The sequence below is a fragment of the Exophiala oligosperma genome, assembly GCF_000835515.1.
Source record: "Exophiala oligosperma strain CBS 72588 unplaced genomic scaffold supercont1.5, whole genome shotgun sequence".
Classification (NCBI taxonomy): Eukaryota; Fungi; Ascomycota; class Eurotiomycetes; order Chaetothyriales; family Herpotrichiellaceae; genus Exophiala; species Exophiala oligosperma.
In genome coordinates, this window is record NW_015622822.1 from 854,669 (window position 1) to 874,600 (window position 19,932).

Sequence of the window (19,932 nt, forward strand, 5' to 3'; positions counted from 1 at the left end):
GTTGATTGTGATCAATTGTATTCATATGAATTAATGGCTAGCTATTCTCATTTCTTGCTTTTATATACAGAGTATGAATGATATTGATCATTGAGTTGCCTTTCAGCTAGCTAACCTAAGTTGCCCTGTTCAGGCGGGGCCGTTGGGAAGAGACAAAATGCCAAAAGACCCCAATGCTGCTTTTATACGCCAGCTATAATATCGGCGCATACAACTACATGTCATTAGAAACCTCACTCGTCAAGCACTAAATAATAGTTGATATCTATTGGAACGCGAGCAACTCGTGATTAGTCCACGGCCGGCTAGAAATATCTGACATGGAAGGCGGTTTACTAGGCCACACGTGAATCTGGAGAGACCCCCACCTTGCCAAGATCCTGGTCAATGCCCGGATTGTGGAAGGGCAAAAAGAGAATCTCAAATTACAGATTGAAAAAGGATAATAAAAAAGGAAGCGTGTTGAATTCGTTTAAAGACGGAAGAGAAAGAAAAAAGGTGGAAAACAGGAACAAAAAATAATGATCCGGTTGAGGCTCGAACTCAAGACCTTCTGCGTGTTAAGCAGATGTGATAACCAACTACACCACCAGACCGACGCTGATTTCATGGTGGAATTGGAGGAGTAAATATCATGATGGTGGTTTTTTGCTAGCGCCTGGGTTGCTCACTTGCAGCCCCAGCGTTCTCATCGATTCAGTAGGCTGGACAATGAGGATTGTGTATGCATGCTTGATGATGAACATTGCTGGCCGAAGTGCGAAATGTGTCCGCGTTGATAAGTTGTCCCTAGATTGCTCCTGCAGTCCTGCAGCCACAACATGTGCATGACTCGCAGTATTGATTCGGCTGAGCGCGACGTGCCTTTTTGAACTGATGTATGAAGCTGGGGCGAAGTGGTCTTCGATTTGTGCCGATGCGGCTTCGTGATGCGTTCGTTTGCTTTGAAGCCCTTGGATGTTTGAGATTTGGTGGGTTCTTTTTCCCTTTTGGAGGCAGACCATTTGCAATTCAAGCGGGACCTGTCGCGAAACGTCCTGCCCGGAGTTCAGTCTCAGTTCTCCTTCGCCAGGAGTCTGAGACCCTGCTCCAATCAATATCGCCCAGTCTCCCCAGAGCTCGGCAACCGTCACAGTCGACGTAATCACTCAAGGTACAATTGACATGGCAAGCAGGACAGATGTCGTGGACTTGCTTGTGCCAGCTCGCATCATGAAAATTCCAGCCGGTCTTTTGGATCCAAAAGTTGCTAATCTCACACCCGACGATTCCGTTCCAATACTGCTCGTCACACGGACGGTTGGTCAAGCAGTGGTTGCAAAGGCGCAAGTCGGCAGGCATCCAGGATTTTAACTGGGCCATTAGTTCAGGAACGTCAAATACCGTCTTTGGGAGAAACCCGGCATATTTTGCAGACGTGGATGAAAGATGTAGATGAACGTCCCGGGCAACTGTGGCCATACGTTTGCAGGTCAACGCCAGCGCGATCTGAGATGGGGAGTGGTCTAAACTGTCGTAAATGTTCCAAAGAATCTCGTATGGCATCTTCAGCAGAAGCGGGTCTTCATCAGAGCCCTCGGGGGCGTCGGCCAGCATCTATATCTCGTCAGAAACAAAGCATGCTTCAAATCAAACTCGGGTCCTTACTTCATCTGACACGGAGAAACGACTTAACAACTTCCTCTCGAAATCTTCACTCTTTGCACGACATTTCAGAGGTCTTCGAATAGCTGGCGCCAGATTTGACCGCGGCGGTAGCCCAACACCAGCGGGAAATCCTGCCCATAGAGCCATGGTGGTTGTAGATGGAACGTTTTTGGTGAAGGCGAAGAGACGTCACTCTGGGCCGGTTGACCGCGATGCTCGCGACGGTATTTATACAAAGAGATTCGTAGCCTGTCCAGAGAGGTCTCTATTGTCGGAACCACCCTCACGACGAAGTACCCACTGCATTAAACTGTGAAGAGCATGGCCAGAGGAGTCGAAGAGTCGTAAGGCTATCCTCTTGATAAGGGGGAGTGACGGCAGTCCGGGTCATAGATTAGATAGCGCCGGCCATTAGTCCTGATGCGGTCTAGCCCCGTGAGCTTATCGGTATCTGCACGTGCGTGGCCGATTCTTTTCCGGATACACAGCATCAAACCACAATGTCTCATGATGTGAGTCAGCTTTTTTTTCCTACTTCGTGTCTCGGTGGCCAATCCATCGACACGGGAAATATATACGGTCAACGTGAAAATCGCTCATCGTTGAACTATTTACGGACGGACCAGGTTTAGCTTCGGCCACATTTCGCGACTTCATGTCCGTCTCATTTCATCCTCACCGACACCTTTGTGGATTGTCTCACGGATGACATTTCCATCACTTCGAAACAAGGTGTGGACCTTTTCGCGTCTCAGTTTACTCCTTCAGCCTTGTATCCGTGTCATCTCGTCTTCTGAGTCGTGGTCAGATCGTTACGATTACCTTACCGTCAGTCCTGCCTTCCCAGATATCCTTCAATCCCTCCTCCGTTTTCTCCAAAGGTAAGACTTTTCCAATACGAGGTTTTATCTTCTTGGAGGCAACATAATTTAGGAGGTCAACGAACTCCTCTCTTGTCCCAGTGTAGACGCCGGTGAGAACTATCTGGTTGGTGAACAGGTGCACGAGATCGATGTTGACTTTGTTCGACCCGCCATCCGAATGGATGCCACATGACACAACGGTACCTCCAGGCTTGACGGATGCGAGAGAATGAGAGATGGTGGCAGCGCCGGACGTGTCGAATGCAGCATCGACAAGATATGGTAGCTTCTGGAGAGGCTCGAATGTACGCTCGGCTCCCAGCTTCAACCCCAACGCTCGCTTGGCCTCCGTTCGACCTGTGGCCCAAACTCGAAGACCAGCGGCGGAACCAAGCTGTATCAGAGCTGTGGTGACGCCTATCTGGGTGTCAGTAGGAGTATATCCGGGAATGCTTCGTTGAACTCACCGCCTGAGCAACCTTGGATCAGGACTGTCTGACCTGGCCGCAGCTTCGCTTGTTTGAACATCATACGGTACGCAGTCAACCAAGCTATGCCCATGATCGATGCATCCTTGGCGTCCAACCCTTGTGGCCGTGGGACAGCATTCCTCTTTGGCACAACGACGTACTCTGCCAAGGTTCCCTGCACCAGCTCGCCCAGGACGTGCCTTTTCGGATCCAGGGTTTCGTCTCCCTTGAAATCTGGATCCCCGAGGTTGGGATAAAGTGCGACTTCTGTTCCATCTTCCAAAATGCCTGCGCCCTCGTTGCCTAGGATCATTGGAAATCGGATCTCGTGCATTCCTATCCCACGGAGGGTGAAGATGTCGTGGAAGTTCAGGCCGACTGCTTGCATTTTGACTGTGACCCAACCCTCTTTGGGCTCGGGAGGATTTCTGCGGTTGATGCGCACTGAAGACAGGGGATTTGTGGGATTGCCACAGGCGGCATAGACCGTCCGAATCGTCGGCTTTCTGGGGTCGACATCTCCCATCTCCAAGTGCTGGATCTTGTCGTTCTTGATGGTCGCAAGGAGAAACAGGTCGAAGGGCTCGTGGATGTTAAAGCCTTCAACATAGTCACCGTCCATCATTATGTGCTGAAAGACCTTGCCATCATCGCGGACCTCCCTCTCGAGGATTTCGACGCGAGACCGATATCCAACAATGCCATGTTCACACAGTGCCTTGATGGCTTCGTCCTTGAAGCTCTTTCCATCGTCGCATATCTCGGCATCCGAGGCGAAGGCACCTAGCATTTGTTCCAGATTCGCGGCATTGATCCCATTGAGGAATTGATCCAGGGGTCTTTCTCGTGAAGCCATGGCTCGTCAATTTGTTTCTTTTTTTTCGCCTGGTGTCCTGCTCGGATTGAAGTGAATGACCGTGCTATTTATACTTCGATCATGAGCGTACAAGGGGCGTGACTTCGCCGTGTCTGAGACGTTACACGCGTGAGACCCACCATACTGTACTGCACCTGGGAAGATCCCAGAGTGTTTGGACCATTTTTTGGCTGATATCACGTGCGAAAGCAGTGAATTGCTTCGTCCGCGGTGGATGATTCAGCCACTCTTCGGACGGAGGAGGTACCATTTTCGAATGGTGAACGTGTAAGCCATTGCTGATTCAACAACATGGCCAGCACTGGGATATTTTGTCCAAAGTCTTACCTCTATGAAATATTCATCGGACCTTCGAGATGCATTCTGTTTCAAAACCAAAATCATATCCCGGACGTTGTTAGCGTAAGATCTCACGACGGAGCGACCAAGTTCTATGGCTATTATCAAGTTGGAATTGTAGACTCGAAGATAAGCACATCTTTTTGGCACACGGAGTTAGGGACTCTGATATTAGACAGATGTTGTTTGTCTAGTGAAGGCCCTCAACATCGAATTTGCCTGTATGTAGAGGCTTTTGTGTTCGAGTCAGGCCTGGCGTGAGGGGCCTGCGAACTCTTCCATAACATGGGGAAACGTACCTCGGCACCTGGCAATAGGACTGGGTACTTAGTACCTAATGCATGTAGTTATGTCCCCAAGCTACAATGTTTTTGGACGAGGCAACACTTGAGGATAAAGTAGACCCAAGCATTTCGTGCCTTCATCAGAATTGTCTTTTGGTCGCTCGGTCTATTTACAGCGCGCGGGAGAGCTCACACTCGAATCATGGCCGGCGAAGCAATACCAGAGACTATGCTGGCGTGGCAGAAAGATTTTGGCAGCACGCAGCCGGTAAGTTGAATGTATTGGTGACGTAGCAGTTTAATCTTACGAGTTCATGTTTCCATGATGGCCAGGATCTTTGTGGTGTTGATCTGACTTTTAGCTAGAATCGAGTCCGTGTTGATGTCCCGTCAGCGCCTGACGACGGACTTTTGGTGAAGATATATGCGGCTGGAGGTGCGTACTTACACTCCCCGTCTTCATCGTCTATGGCGATCGGGGTAGACATGAGAAGGATACGATTCCTAAACCTTCCATAGTTTGTCACAGCGATGTCCATCTACTGCACATGGAAGAGAAGCCGCCCGAATACTTGGACAAGTATACTTTGGTGCGCCGCGACCAGAATTAATGATGGAGCGTCTCATCGTGTGCTGACAATATTCTCACGAAAAAGGGCCATGAAGGATGCGGCGAGGTGGTCTCGGTCGGATCTGCCGTCACCAAATTCAAGCCGGGCGACATGGTATCAGTCCTGGCAGTGCCTGGATGTGGAAGTCAGTCATGCCCAGACTGTGCGAAGGGGGTCCCTCAGATTTGTCCGCTGGGAGAACACTACGGCATCGGGCACAACGGGTCCTTCGCACCCTACGTTGCCATCCGTGAGAGAGCCGCGGTCAAGCTACCCTCGGGCGTAAGCTATGCGGCTGGCGCGGTGGCCACGGATGCAGTCTTGACCGCGTACCAAGCAGTCGTGGGACGAGGGAAGGTCAAAAAGGGTGATACAGTCCTGTTGTTCGGACTGGGCGGGCTGGGATTCAACGCGTTACAGATCATGCTCAGCATCGGGGCGAACGTGATTGTCGTGGACCAACGACAGGAAGTGCTCGAGGAGGCCCTCAAGTTTGGCGTCAAGTCAGAGAACGTCGTGCCCGTGGGGACAGGAAACGTGGCGGAATGGGTCAACAACAAAGGGTTGCTTGTCGATACGGCGATCGATTTCGTGGGAGTATCGGAGACATTCAAAGCAGCACTTGATGCAGGTGAGTTTTTGACAACCCACCAGGAGTGGGCATGCGCTGATGGACACGTCTGTCTTGGGATAGTGCGACGAGCAGGTACAGTTGTCCTTGTGGGCTTGATCAATCCCAGCATATCGTTCAGTTCGCTGGTACCCATCACAAAGCAACTGGACGTGCTAGGAAGTTATGGGGGCACTTCTTCGGACCTGGAGGCCAGTCTGGATCTCATCGCCAAAGGTGTCATCACGCCACAGGTCGAGACGGGGCATATGAAGGATTTCCCTCAGATCCTGGATGACTTGCACAATGGGAAGATCAAGAGTAGGATTGTCCTTGTGCCGGAAGGAGTGGAAGAGGCCAAGGTCGCGAAGTGATGATATACGCACAAGGAGGTTGGTTACAAGATCGAGTTGATATCGACATGTCGGTACTCGTAGTCCTTTTGGGAACAAAAGTTGCTATTGTACTCCGTAACAGCGTCGACAGATGGTGTCATCGCAATGAGCCGCGACCTCCTTCTCCTGAAATGATTCTAGTCTGTACTTACCGCGCTTTGCATCTCAAGACCGATGAGAATCTCTGCAAAGGTCGACTATGCCCTCTCAAAAGTCGCAGGCGGACCAATGTATGTGTGCCAGTACCATGACTGATTATGACTCGACGCCCGATGCAAATACAGCCTTAAGATGACCGGTACAACCCATATAACAACTTTTGCGACCCTTTGAGGCTGAGATGTCCAAAAGGAGGACAGTATAGGAGAAGTACGACCACAATCCCTGCAGGTCACAACTTCGAAATAACCAATCATCTTTTGATCGGAGAAACTTTTGTTTGCTCTGATCAGTGATGTCCAACCCTCCTCGATAACATGCCTCGACAAGGGGTGAAAGTTGCTCAACTATATAGCAACCCTTAGTTCCCGTACCAGCCATGAATGTATCTACACAGTCACAGTAACCCATCTTGTTCGAACATGACTCGATCTCGAAACCATCCACACACTCGGCAGGAATAGGATGCTATTCGGCCCCTGTTCACCAGGTTGTACAAGACAGAGGGGGAAAAGCTTTCAGATATTATCAGTGACTGTCTCTAGACTCACTTGATTCCTTCCAATACCGGGCAATAAGTGTCATCTCATTTCTCAGCTCTACCATCACACAAAACTAGATAGTAAAGTCCAGTCTACTGGGTCGACCTCTGATGTCAATCATGTCACTTGGCGAATTTCCTACTCGACGCTGTACTTCAGCCACAACACCTTAACAAAGGCCCAACTTCGTGATTGTATTTCCGCTACATCCAAGCCACAATCATGCCAGGGGCCGTATGTTAGTCATGCCGTCCTCGCATCCGAAGTTTGTCATGTTGGCATCCGAAAACATCCCTGAGTAGAACACACCGTGTGGGGTGTCACGACATATACGAGACCAGGGTGAAAGTTTTGTTTCCTTTGTGATTGAAGTACGGCAATCATCGAATTTTGACTGCAAGGACTCTGGAAGAGTTCTGAGACAAGCGAGGGCACTTGCCCTCATCGGCCTTGGAAGGAATATCTTGTCGTGGATAACTGTTTTTTCCGACTCCAGCCTTCCTCTGATATACCTTCAGCGATGAAGCATTCCTTGAGAGGTAGTCGAGACACGTTCAGAGTTGTCAGGAGGGAAGGTACGCAGGTGATCGGATCACTCACGATGTGCATACCAAAGGCACAAATCTCCTAGGCAGTTGACTCATTGACTCGTTGACACCAGTTAACCACCTGGCCAAATCAACCCAAACATTCACTTCACCTCATTTCACATTACGAGCTCGATACTTAGCAATTCTCAACTCATACATACCAAATACTCCATGGCCACAGAAAGACAGTATCTTCAAGAAGCCCCTTCATCACTCGTTCGTCCACCATGTCTCTCCCATGTCTTGTATCCCCCGACTACTCGAGCGACAAGTCAATCACCCGCCTTGGGCCTCAGTCCGAACCGCGGTCCGGAACTCGAGGTAAACCTTCATATGCCAAGGCGATGCAAGAGACTGCGGCAGCATCGGGAGCTTTGATGAACACACCAGCGACAACATAGGATGATGTCAAGGTCCAACAACCGCACCATGACCCAGGTCCAGGTCCAGGTCCAGGTCCATCGACACTGACGGCCGCACAGAAAGAGAACAAGGACAAAAAGGACACCGTTGCCATGGTTCCTCTCATGTCCCCACCACGGATCGCTCACCGATCACGTCCGAGTTTCAGTCGTTCTCCAATGAAGTCGCAATGTGAAAACCACGACACCTCAGAAGTACCATTGAGCGAGGTGCCTTCGATCGGTATGATTCCGTGGTAAGTCACCAAGTCACCAAAGCCCCTTTTCTCTTTCCAGCTTTGCACCATCTACGAAGATACGTCCTCGATAGTACCGTTTCCATCCACGTATAACACTTCATCTCGACCAGCGGTAGAACTTTCCCCAAGGTCCTAGCAGACAGTGGTTGGGAATGCGCGGTCTGGCGGGACCTGGCATACAACGGGAAAGGAACAATCCAAGACAGACTCATTTCGAAAAGCCACGAATATATCAACAACATCGACAACTCACCGGATTTACAAGAGAGGCGAGTACGAATGCTGGAGGCGGAAATGTGTCTCATGACAAGACACTACATGGTCGACGACAGCTTAAAATTCTGGAGGGTCCGACCATGGGCGACAAATCCAGAGTTCCTGGAATGGGAAATTGGGCGGTTTGATCAGCAATGTGAGTACACGCTTCCGCATTACCACACAAGACCACCACTCACCATGACATGTTGGCGAAGACACTGCGTACGTGCATGCGTGCGCGTCGAGACACCATCTGTATATGAGTCCGGCAAGTCAGGTGGTTTTGGATTTGGAGACAAAGGGTAAATTGAGAGTATTATAGCCGCCATAGACGAGGGCTCTGATTCGGAAACATGACTTCTGAATCAAACAAAATTCGACTCGACGCTTGCTAAGTGCTAAGGAGTAGTAAGTAGCCTGATGTATACCTAGGAAAGATTCCAACCACATTTCAGTCTGCAATGACTAAAAGCCAATCGTGCCGGACACATCAAATCGTTAATTTCGTCACGTTCGTCGTTCATTTCATCATGAATATCTCTCCCACATTCACATGTCAGTGTTGTATCGTTTCCGCGGCTGGACGGGGTCCGTAGTTGAATCTCATCCAATCTTTCCCCAGACAAAACCTCCCCAACTCTCTTGCTTTCTCACTCTGTCGACCTGGTCGATCGGCTCCGGTTCAATCTCGCCCGCACTCAACCAATCTTCTTCTCAATCCTCTTGAAAAACTTGCCGACCCCCTTTTCCAACCTGTCCACGGTGGACGGTTGGTTGTGTTGTGAGCCGGACGCGCGTGACGGTTTTCGCTGATGGTGATGGTGGGTGTGGTACTCGTCCTCGGTGGGTCGGTAGAGTTGACCGTGGACGTCGTATGGGTTCCCCGTCGTCCCGACACCTTGCTGTGTGAGGCCACCGGGTTGTCCACCGCCGGTCTGTGCGTAACTGTAGTTTGCGTATCCACCCACAGGGGTGGCAGCGGCAGCAGCATGCGACGGGGGTGGTGGTGGCGGAGATGATCCCGCCGACAGGTAGTCTGGGTACTGCGGTTGAATGTGCTGGAGGGGTTTGTGAGGTTGGGCGTTGACGGATTGGTAGAATTGAGCGCCGGGGCTCTGCACGGCCTGTTGCTGTTGTTGTTGACCGCCAAAGATGTGGGCGTTGGGGTCCTGCTGGTGGGGCACGTAGTGTTGTGCGGCGACGCTGGGGTGGCGGCTCGGGTCCGGGCTGGTGGCGCTCGACGGGCCGGTTGTTCCCCCTCCGAATCCGGTCGAGCCGGATGTCCTCGGTGAGGTCTGAAGAGCCGAAGAGATGGATTGTGGTGGTAGTGCTCCGACTCCTCCTGCGAACGATGGGTGCTGGTGTTGTGGTGGCGTCGTCGTCGTCATCGTCGTGGTCGTCGCGTGTGGACCAAAGGACGGTTGGCCGGGAACAACACAAGCACCAGGAGGCGGTGGTGGTGGTGAGCCGTAATGACCGTAAGGTTGCTGTCCTGCTCCTGGCACGACACCGACACTGACACCTCCGGGAACAGTATGAGGCTGTTGTTGTTGTTGTTGATGATGGGCCGGGGCATAGGCGCGGTCGTGCATTGCGGCTGTCGCCAGACCAGTTCCGTTTGCCGCGTCGACCGGAGGGGGAGTGTCTTCGCGGTGCGCAATGGGTTCGGGAGCCGCGGGCGCCGCTGGGTTGTACGCGAGAGGAGTGAAATTCGTGCCCGAGGCTGGGGTTAGTGAGTGTGCCGAATGGTTTCTTTCGATGTTTGTCGACGCGGAACCAGGTGATGGCGATGTCGCTGCCACTGCCGCAGCCGCCGCATGGGCTGTGCTGGGAACTTGACCAAGTGCTGCTGCTGCCGCCGTCGCTGGTTGAGTAGGTGGTGGCATCTGCATGGCTCGCGCCTTGGTGGGATCGTGGCTCTTGTCCTTGCCGTACGCGGGATCAGAGATGGCGACATGTTCGAGATTCTGCACCACCGAACTGACCATGTCATGAGGGTATGGTTCGGGTTCGGGTTCGGGCTCCAGCTCCGACTCGACCTCGTGCGCCTGTACGTGCGCGTGCGCGTGCGATTCCTCGAGCTCGTCATGATCATCGTCAACGTCCAGTTGGTGCGGTTGTAACAGTCTCTTGCATATGTCCACGATCAATTTCGCGTCCTCTTGATTCCAAAAATAAAAGTCGATCGTGTGTATCCTGTACCTTGTCGTTCCCGGGTCTCGTGGATCCGCGCTGGCCAGGCGCCATTCATCTGGCTCTCGTGATGACGACCGGGCAGATGCGGGCGACGCGGTCGTCGTCGGGCCCGTCGTCGCGTCCACGACGAGAGTCACCCGGGTAGGGAACTGGTGGGCGTTTGTGACGTGGACATTGTCGAGATAGCCACTGAAGGCGGCCTGGTCGGCCGAACCAGGATGAAGCGCGACCTCGATGCGGCTGGTCTGTCTCGTAGAGTTGTAGTAGATGTAAAAGTACGAGGTCTTGTCGAAACGATGGAGGAACGGTCGAGGGGTTGGAGCGTCAAAGTACGTGTGCACGTCGGCGTACCTGTAGGGATCTCAGTAAGATATACAAACCGCTTCGAAGAGGTCGGGCTTACACCGTAGTCAGCGTTTCTTCGCCAGGAAATGGTGGCATGTTGTTGTTGCTGTTGTACAACACAATATGATGGCTTCGGCTTGGACGGCTTGTAATCGAGCGCAGACACGGAAAACTCACAGCATGACGGCAACTTGTCTTTGCTGTGGTCGAGCAATGCGCAGATTGTTCATTGTGCCTCAGTCGTTTGAGTTGGGCGGTTACGGAGAATCCAAGGTCGAGGCTTGACGAGGCTGATGACGCGCGACGGGAGAATTGTGGCTGTGCCCCTCCATGGAGTTCAGACCAAAGACATCTACGGAGCACAAGCTGTCATCTCAGTATATCACACTATGGTTGGAAAGGGTATTATCATGCACTTCCATAGAATATCTGTTTGCATTCATCATTATTGTAGCCTCTTCTGATCTCATCTATCCGCGCATGGCCAGTACAACGGACAGCCAGCCATCTGCATAACAGCCCCAACGAAGCAGTTCGTCTAGATTGGCGGTCATAGGTATAGGTGCGCCATGTAAGAGAGGCGTAGCGAGGATAGGAGTCCTCCGCGAGGGAAATAGGCTTGGTATCAGTTCATGTAGAGCCGTGCCTAATGTCTGAGGTTGTCCTGTACTGCTGCTACCACCTCGGAGTGCTGCTGGTGAGGTCTGACCAACACCCGTCATGGTAGGAGAGATGTGTGACTGTAGAACCTTTATCTGAGCCTTACTCGGGTCTTGATCAGGCGGAGACGGCAGGTAGACACGCAGAGGGACGTTGCGTAACTGTCCGGGGGCTGGCACCAGGCTGCTGTAGATTTTTGAAAAAGTCATCAAGTCACCTTCCTGGGTCGAAGTCCACAAAGCCTTACTCTCCTGGGCCGACAAGGTCATGATCGGTTTCGCCGTTCCTGACCGAAGAAAGTCTGCCTCTTTGACTGAATTGATGAACGAGTCATGCAACACCACAGGGGTCGCGTCCAGCATCGACGGCCTTGTCTCGTCTGGAGTGAAGTGTAACGTCAACCGAAACGGCAAAGAGTCCGAGGCTGCATGGTCAGGACCAGCATCTTGCGTGGACAAGACGTATATATCGTATAGAAGCCCCAATGGTAAATGCCACTTCAGGGGGACGTTGTCGTACGTAAAATAGCCAGCATACGGCGACACGGTCTCGGGGTCGGCTATCAGTGAGCTTTGGAAAAAGGCGTGTAGACGCGGGAGCAACAAAGGCAAGTAGGAAAGTCGAGGGAAAGCGATCTGTAAGAGGAACCGTGATCAGATTGCGCCATTCCAGCCTATTGGCATCTTGAGACGATACCACGACAAGAGGGTGGCTCGAAGGGGACACACTTACCAGGTAGGGATCGGCTTGGTCAAAACTTCGACATTCTGAGGCGGCTAGTCGGATTTCTAGAGGCAACCTGGCTTTCCATACAGAGCGCTGGATGGCATGCAACTGACCGTTTTGAGCCATGAATTGGTGTTGAGAGTGGGTGGAGGATGGAGATAGAATCTGACTTGACCGCGCTGGGTGAAGCGTAGGGGAAAAAAGAGGGATTTTGATGGCGCGGAAATTGCCGTGGCCGAGAGGTTATTCCATCGTAACGAGCACGAACCGAGACTATTGCATCTCCGTGATAGCAATGTTGGCTCAAGAAGCGAAGGGAAACAAAAGGCGCCTCAAGGAGAAACAGGAGACGAGATCGGTCGATGGTGTGCAGAGTGAAACCGCGTGGCTCCTGCAACTCAGGTGTTATCCAAGGCACCGCCAATAGGTCAGCCAGCCAGCCTCACCGGCCATGGGTGACCTAGCCGTGGAAGGAGTGAGTAAAGCAGGATACGAAGTACGAAGAACTCCCTAGAGGACAGAGTGATTGTCGTTATTCATCGTAAAAACCTATCTAAAATGGCACTGGATATACGGCGTATGGAGTAGAACAACATGCTCTTTGGGATGCCACACATACGATGGGCATAACTATTTGCAGTCCGTCTTCCCAACCTGGAATTGCGCAGCGGTGTGATGTGACGACCAGGTGCACCAGGAAGCGAGATGGAAGGGCAGGACAGAGTCTCTCCTCGTCCTGCTGCAGGCTCACTACTCCCTAAGGAGGTGGAAGGTGTCATCGCGCTGTGAAAAACGACGAGCATCAGTCACCGGCCCAGCTGATCAACTCGACGCCACAAAACACCAGGGTCTCAGAAGCGTCGATGCACATCGCTAAGATCACCCTGCTGTACCCAACGCAGTGGTTGAGCACACGCTCTACACATTCCCGCGCGCCGGTTGATAGGACTTTGACTGCATGTGAGTCAATAATGACATGCAACAACTGCACGACCGGGATTACCGCTTTCGATAGTTCTAGGCCTGGGATGCAGGTCGTTCAATTGAGACGGAAAGATTGACCAGGATACGGACAACGAGGACCAGACTTCGACGCTGTTGGTGTCACCATCCCCGTGAAATGTGCTCACCGACGGTCTTTCCTCTTGAGACTTCTTGGACGCTTCAAACTCTCCTCCCCGGTCATGATCGACGCCTCGACGGAGTAGGTCAAGGTCAGGAAATACAACCCCGACGCAAGGGTACGATACGAACTTCTAAACACGGTGAATACGGAGAAGGCAATAACATGAGAAATGGGTGCGCCTCTCGCATGCCTGTCTACCCACCTCTCTCGCCAATGTCAAGTGACCTTTTCTCAAAGTGAAGCCAGCACCGCCAGCCTCTCTACCCACCAGCAGGGTTCTAGCTAGCCTATCTCATGCAAGCAGTGGCCAAGGCCCATGCATGGACTGCGGTGTAACCAAGAGGCTGCAAATCAGCAATCGTACGTGTCATCTCTTTCACCCTAAATTTCGTTTCTGGACGCGAGCGCGTTAACACGAGGGAGGGACTTGAGATGGACCAGTCGGAGCCTGGTCCATGACCAAAATGCCTTGGATGAGCACGCTCTACTTGGAGTTTACTTAGCTGTGGCTTGCGTATCTGTGGGGAATTGATTGGTTATTCCAGGTTGACACTCCCTCGGCTCCCTAGGCTAGCAAATCCCCCTGCTTCGGGGTCTCAACATATTTCGAGCACTTTGCTTTTTCTGTCGGCACCAGATGCACAAGCGGTGATCAGGCTGGGTATCGGTCAACCCGTTCGAATACGAATCAAACACGAACTTCTGTTCAGCCACCGAATGGGCCCTTCGTGAATTCCTACACCCGGGGAAAGTTGCTCCGACAGGGAATGGCAGCGGCAGACACGGCTCATCCAGGCTTACTGCTTAGGTGTTGCTTTTGATTGCTGCAGGTATGACCCAATAGCTTCTAGGGAGCGAGCCCTCCAAGGAAGATGCCGTGCCCAGTGTGTTCCCAACCCCAGTCTCCTGTTCTCCGCTCCTGTCTATCCCCTGCTTCGAATAGTTCCCCGTGCCAATGATCTTGGTACAGAGGGTCTTAACTAAAACAAGGCTCGTGCCTCTGGCGCTCCGCGGTGCAATAGCGCTAGACTCGAGGAGGATCGGCCGACCCTAGGCTGAGCGAGCACCTTGACGAACTTATCCCTTCCCTGGGTAGGATGGCTCCCTTGGTTGTCTGACTCGCACGCTGGGAGGAGTCGTATGTCGGGCTAGTTCTTTTGCTGCCAGTGCCCCGAGTGCCCGTACAACTATGAATCATGATGGTTTGGATCGTCCGCTAGAGGACGACGACATTCCTGACTTGCATTTTGCTGGGTCTGTTTGCACCATACTAACCACTTCACGTCCCGTCTCATTGAGAACCCGTCTCTCAGGCTAAGGAGTGGCAATCTTTCCCTGCGAAATCAGCTGGTTGAAAAAGTGTCGCGCCATGTGTAGTGGCATCTTGATCGCTGGAGACAACGGGGCTCATCCATGGATCGCCAACGTCAGAAGCTTGCTGACCTTGAAGGAAAAAAGTCAGCCCTCCACCGCAGCGACTACATCACATTGCATTGCAGCGAGAAGTCCCGGGGCCCAGGGTCGCCTCTGCGAGCTTCTCACAGGCCACTAAAAAGACTCCCTCCAAGACGAGTGGCCTGACGAGGCCTCGAGCTAGAAGGGGATCACGCTAAGAGCGCCATGCATGATGCGGGCAAGCGTGCTGCGGCCAGATACCGTGAATCCTCGCCAGCGTACGGGCCTCCTTCCAGCTAAAGTATGCTCCAGCCGCCAATGCTTGCAGTTCCTGCTATACTGGTTGTCGTCTAGGCAGCGTCCTGATATCCGCTATCCGCTATCCTACCCAGTGCAAAGACTTTCCCCTCCGCGTGGTTGTTGGCCGCTATCGTCTGTCGTCACTTCCTTGACGGTCCCAGCTAAGCTCCCTTGTCTGGTCCAGAACCGTGTGCTATGGCCAGGGAGCTCGATCCATCAACTCAAATTTCATCCGAAATAGCAGGCTAAGGTGCCACTTTTGATGCAGCTTGCCTTTTGGAGGGAAGAAAGACTGCCTGACTGTCAAATGTCAATCCCTAGACCCCATGCCGGCCAGAGTCAACCTCGTTCCAGGTCGAGGGTCGTCGTGTATCGCAGCGTGGTCAAATCAGCGGCCAGATCCATCCCCAACTCCGCCTACGCGCTGTCAGGAGCTCTCTTCCCTTGTCCCCTTCCACTACCCTGCGGCTCCAGGATATGCTAGTTAGCAGCTCACCCGCCTGCCCTTGCTAGTTCCCTAATCATTCGCTTGTCATGCTCCTCTTGCCAAGTGGCTTTCCAATCGTCCTCCAGGCGCTCTCAGCCCATTGATAAGTTCTAGCTTTTCTCGGGACAACAACATAACTTTGCGTTGATCCTCCCTTTTCGCTCCCTTTGTTTTCACGTCAATTGGAAAATCAACTCACCACGGACAGCTGTCAGCGTCTCGGGCCTCCCCCTAAACGGAATTGCTTGCCACGCGCAGATGTCAGCCACTGTTCCGTCTTGACTTGGGTTCCACCAAAGACGTCCCGGAATCTCTTCCACCCGACTCTTCCGTCTTCCTGTCACTTCACTCCACGGTCCACCTTCTACCGAAACCCATCTCGATACTTTTGTGAACGACGAGGAAGACAGAACTGTCCTTCGATAAACATCCAGTCCTGCGAAACATCCCGTGAGCCCCGTCGTCACCAAGCTGCCGTGTTCCCTCTTACTCCGTCGCTGTCAATCCTCAAGTCAACACTAGTCGAACGACGAAGCTCCAGTAGGGCTGACAGGCATATCACCGCTTCGCAATACATCCCCTGTTCGACTTTTGAATTCGCGACGACTTCTCCTGGGCCTCATGAAACAATTTCTCTTGCCATTCTACAACATGTCAGCTTGATGTACCAAATATCAGTCGGCGCCTTTCACCACTCTAGCCGACTCGTCGAGGCACCAATGCAGAGCAATAAAGCAAGACTAAAGGTTCATTTGCTCTCTCGTAACAATGATTCCATGGAATCAATTCACATCCAGGTATGCCTCCAGGTTCAGGTTTGGATGACTGACGCGCTGATGACACTGTACAGCCAGCAGGATCCTGACTGGCGCATCGAACTCAACGAGCATAACTTGTTCTTTTATGTGACCAAGGGCCCGACACAACTCCGGCGCGTGCTGGACTCGCCAATGCTTGAGTCTGCACAGGAGCGGCAGTTCGCGATTTCTCAGCTAGGTCTGCGAAGTGCAAACTTTGAGAACGAACATACCAGCAGAATCGATTACGCACTTCAGATATTCTGCCAGCACTTTATCGACCACGAGAGCAACGAGAGCTTCCGTCCCACATCACCGTACTATGAGGATTTGACGGACTTCCGAAGTGCGTTAAGCTATACCGAACCGACACCATCTTTACCACTGTCTGACCTTTTAGAAGGCCTACCATCATCACCTACCCCAACCGTCAAATCCCTAAGATCGGTCAAATCACCAATGAGTGTTGAATCATTAATGAACCCTGAGATCATTCCACCACCACCTCCTGAACGCAAACGGAAGCACTCCGACTCTCTCTTTGCACCCATTGCAACCGACGACAGCTTTGAAGATTTTGGGTTCTTCGACAGTCCTGCACACCTGAAACAGAACTTGGAGCACGCACGAGCCGCCACGGTCGTGTCTGGACATGCTGTTCGACTGCGGAGGCGTACTCGAATGCGTCGTTCATTCCTCGATCGAGGTCACAGCAAACCTAAGGACACGGACATTGATCGATGCGAGGACGACTGAAGAGTTGTGTCATTCTTGCTCTACCAGTGCCGGTCTCAAGGATAAATATCACGATTGCCACCACACTAAAGGAGCACACCACCCCTTTGACTCTGACACCCGTCACATGGATGATCATCATCCTCGACTCCACCCTGTTCTTTCCTCTTTCACGACCATCATCTCCACACCACCATACCAGAAATCGAGGACTCATCAGACAGGTGTTTTGTGACGACGACGATATCAGATGCAATGTTATGTCATTCAGATATATGTGATGATCAAAAGGACAACTTTTGATGACTTGGACGGCTACGAACACGCACACACCTTCTATTTCTTTGGGCCCGTAATTTTTTCTGCATTATTTTTTTCCGACACCGAATTTGCTATGCCTGGACGCAAACAACAAAAAGTCTCAACATTTGATTGATTTGACGCGACGCGATGGGTCAACAGCACCACCACTACACCACTACATCCTTGATGGGGGAGGGTTTCTTTTTGTGAGCCTTTTTTCGAGTTTTCCAACATGACCTTGGCGACGGCGTTTTGGGGATTTCATACGGTAAAGGGAAAGGGTAAGAGGAGGGATCTATGGGTTTGTTTTTCGAGAGAATCGGATCGCTTCTTGCAGCACATATTCTGTCAAAATGTTTATTACTTTTTGACCGGTTTTTATGTTTTGAGCCATGAGCGTTGGCGCTGGACGGAGTTTCAGTGGCTCTCCCACATTCCATCAATCCAGTCCTTTGTTTTTGATGTCTTGTGAAGCGTGACAGATTTTTTAGCGAGGGTTGGAATCATTGGAGGGGAAAGGAGTGAGTGGTTTATTGGGTTGTGTCGTTGGGAAGAGAGGGAGCTCAAACGAAACCGTTGTCTTTGTGGGTATGAATGTGTAGATGTCGAGGGGAACAACAGATCAAGTTCTCAAACAAGAGGCAGAGAGCCCTCGGGGTCTTTTCTTTCAGCATTCAGCAGGGTTCATAGCATGTCACATGAGAATACATATGAAAGAGGAGAGAGAGTGTGTGTGGACATTTTGAACGATCCAAGCAGGTGCCCAGCATGTCTGGTTGTCATGGTAGTAAGTTCATTCTCTCACAGCTTGTGCTCGTACTGTACAGCACGGAGTACACAAATGTGCCTGGGTACGGAGTAGGTACTTGAACCACGTGTGGTGGAGTCGGGTTCTCGTTGAGGGCCCCCCTACAATAGCAAGTGTCCCCGGGAAATCATCAAAGTACCACTTTTGGGTCCTCTCTCGTTACTTCCCGTGGATGTCCTTTTGTTTTTCCTTCCCGCCGCTGTTCTTGATTCGTACATACTTTGCAAGAGTGTGAGAGTCTTTCGAGCGAAGTCTTGAGAATGGACTATACATGGATTTGTTTTAAAACAGGCACAATACTCGTACTACGGAGTCCAAGTTGGCTCTCCATCTTCTGTCTCTTACGGAGATACTTCCATGGTAGTTAGTATTCCGTACCGTGTCGGATGATATCACCGTCACTGTGATAAACCGGTCGTTTAAGTACGGAGTACCACTCGTATTGTGTTACTGGGGACGACTGATGATAGTTTACTGTATCGTGAATCAAGAAAAGGCGTGATGACCCGGCACGAAGCGCGTTACTGGAGTCTTGAGTTTTTGACGGGAAACGGGATGAGGCGCGCGGTGGTGGCCATCCCGTAGCAGCGTACATAACCGGGAGGGAATATGGGTACGGGATATGGATACGCCTTTCGGAAAAGTAGGTACAGTACCCGTACATACTACAACGGGTAACAATGGAGACCGACTCATCAGATGAGACATCATCCTTATGATTTGAATTCAAGCAAAATGACAAGCTATTAGACCTTGTCATAAAGAGGGGGTTCAAGGATGAGGCAAGGCAAAAAGGCACCCCCGACTCCTGAATAACTTACAGAACCTAACAGCCGAGCACCTTGACCAGGGGGTTTAAAAAAAAGGTGTCGTGATGGACGAACGGGCTACTAACCACCATTACAGCCTCACTTCTTTCCCGTCGGTAAAAACGCCCATGATTCATCAGTAATCCCAGCTGGGATAGTGATTCTCACTTTTGTACATACTCTGTACGGAGTGGCTTGACTCGTACTATTAGTAATTACCAGTAGTTGTGGTCGACGGAGTCCGTATACGTATCAGTAATAAGTTTCGATGTCTTGATTCTCCTTGCAACAAAACCCTCCCCTATACTCCGTAGTACTCGCAGCAAGGGAGTTGAAACAACTCCACTAGCCAGCCATGCATGAGCCTTGAGAAAGAGGGAAAACAATTCCGCAGCGCCCGATGACCAAACGACAACCTTCTTGCCAGGGTAGGGGTAGTGAGTCTGAGGTGTCATTCGCTTTATGATTTTTTTGCCCTCCCCCCTTGTCTGCCTTTGCCTCGCAGGGATCGCACGTCGCTTGCGGAACAACAAATCCCATCCGTGGGGGTTGTTTGGTTGTCAGTAGTACGTAGTTACCGTAGCCAGGACTTTCAATTCTAGCTTGTCCGAGGCAAACCAGGGGTTTCTCCCTTCTCTCACCCTTTGTTGTTTGTAAACTCACGGCTTCCGACTGGCCCCAATGACTTACTGTACAACTAGCCGTTTACAGCCGTTTACATTTTCAACAGTCTCTCTCCCCTGTCCTTGTAATCTCTCTCCCTAGTCCTTGTCCTTGTGTCTGCGTGTCCCGGATCGCTGATACAAATGTACATGTCCGGCATTGAATGGGGAAGGCCTCTGCGGAGTCACCCAAGGGTTGCCTTCTTGTCTAGGAATTCTTCATGTCTCCCATCCTGGTTTCTTTTTGCAACACCAGTGTCAGTTCCTTGCAAGGGTA

At 51.6% G+C, this 19,932-nt stretch overlaps 6 protein-coding genes and 1 non-coding gene across 7 annotated transcripts; 2 read left to right on the forward strand and 5 right to left on the reverse strand.

Annotated features, from left to right (window-relative positions):
• Nucleotides 1-78: 78 nt before the first annotated feature.
• PV06_05685 (uncharacterized protein) lies at nt 79-2,164 on the reverse strand. Its single transcript, XM_016406713.1, has 2 exons — nt 1,648-2,164; nt 79-1,596 (listed from the first exon to the last, which is right to left on the reverse strand). Exons 1-2 carry the CDS (start codon nt 1,792-1,794, stop codon nt 1,012-1,014), a joined length of 732 nt encoding a protein of 243 aa, XP_016262317.1. The 5' UTR covers nt 1,795-2,164; the 3' UTR covers nt 79-1,011.
• PV06_05686 lies at nt 523-596 on the reverse strand. Its single transcript has one exon. It is a non-coding gene; the product is annotated as a tRNA-Val (tRNA).
• PV06_05687 (uncharacterized protein) lies at nt 2,156-3,854 on the reverse strand. The gene is made up of 2 exons (XM_016406714.1): nt 2,978-3,854; nt 2,156-2,927 (listed from the first exon to the last, which is right to left on the reverse strand). The coding sequence occupies exons 1-2, from the start codon at nt 3,834-3,836 to the stop codon at nt 2,452-2,454; spliced, it is 1,335 nt and encodes a 444-aa protein (XP_016262318.1). The 5' UTR covers nt 3,837-3,854; the 3' UTR covers nt 2,156-2,451.
• PV06_05688 (uncharacterized protein) lies at nt 2,269-7,003 on the forward strand. Its single transcript, XM_016406715.1, has one exon. It carries the CDS (start codon nt 5,203-5,205, stop codon nt 6,073-6,075), a length of 873 nt encoding a protein of 290 aa, XP_016262319.1. The 5' UTR covers nt 2,269-5,202; the 3' UTR covers nt 6,076-7,003.
• A 1,581-nt stretch (nt 7,004-8,584) lies between these two features.
• Nucleotides 8,585-11,235, reverse strand: PV06_05689 (uncharacterized protein). The gene is made up of 2 exons (XM_016406716.1): nt 10,906-11,235; nt 8,585-10,853 (listed from the first exon to the last, which is right to left on the reverse strand). Exons 1-2 carry the CDS (start codon nt 10,941-10,943, stop codon nt 9,005-9,007), a joined length of 1,887 nt encoding a protein of 628 aa, XP_016262320.1. The 5' UTR covers nt 10,944-11,235; the 3' UTR covers nt 8,585-9,004.
• On the reverse strand, nt 11,221-12,655 carry PV06_05690 (uncharacterized protein). The gene is made up of 2 exons (XM_016406717.1): nt 12,240-12,655; nt 11,221-12,142 (listed from the first exon to the last, which is right to left on the reverse strand). The coding sequence occupies exons 1-2, from the start codon at nt 12,357-12,359 to the stop codon at nt 11,318-11,320; spliced, it is 945 nt and encodes a 314-aa protein (XP_016262321.1). The 5' UTR covers nt 12,360-12,655; the 3' UTR covers nt 11,221-11,317.
• Nucleotides 12,656-15,690: 3,035 nt separating this feature from the next.
• Nucleotides 15,691-18,113, forward strand: PV06_05691 (uncharacterized protein). The gene is made up of 2 exons (XM_016406718.1): nt 15,691-16,338; nt 16,392-18,113. The coding sequence occupies exons 1-2, from the start codon at nt 16,310-16,312 to the stop codon at nt 17,092-17,094; spliced, it is 732 nt and encodes a 243-aa protein (XP_016262322.1). The 5' UTR covers nt 15,691-16,309; the 3' UTR covers nt 17,095-18,113.
• Nucleotides 18,114-19,932: the final 1,819 nt, after the last annotated feature.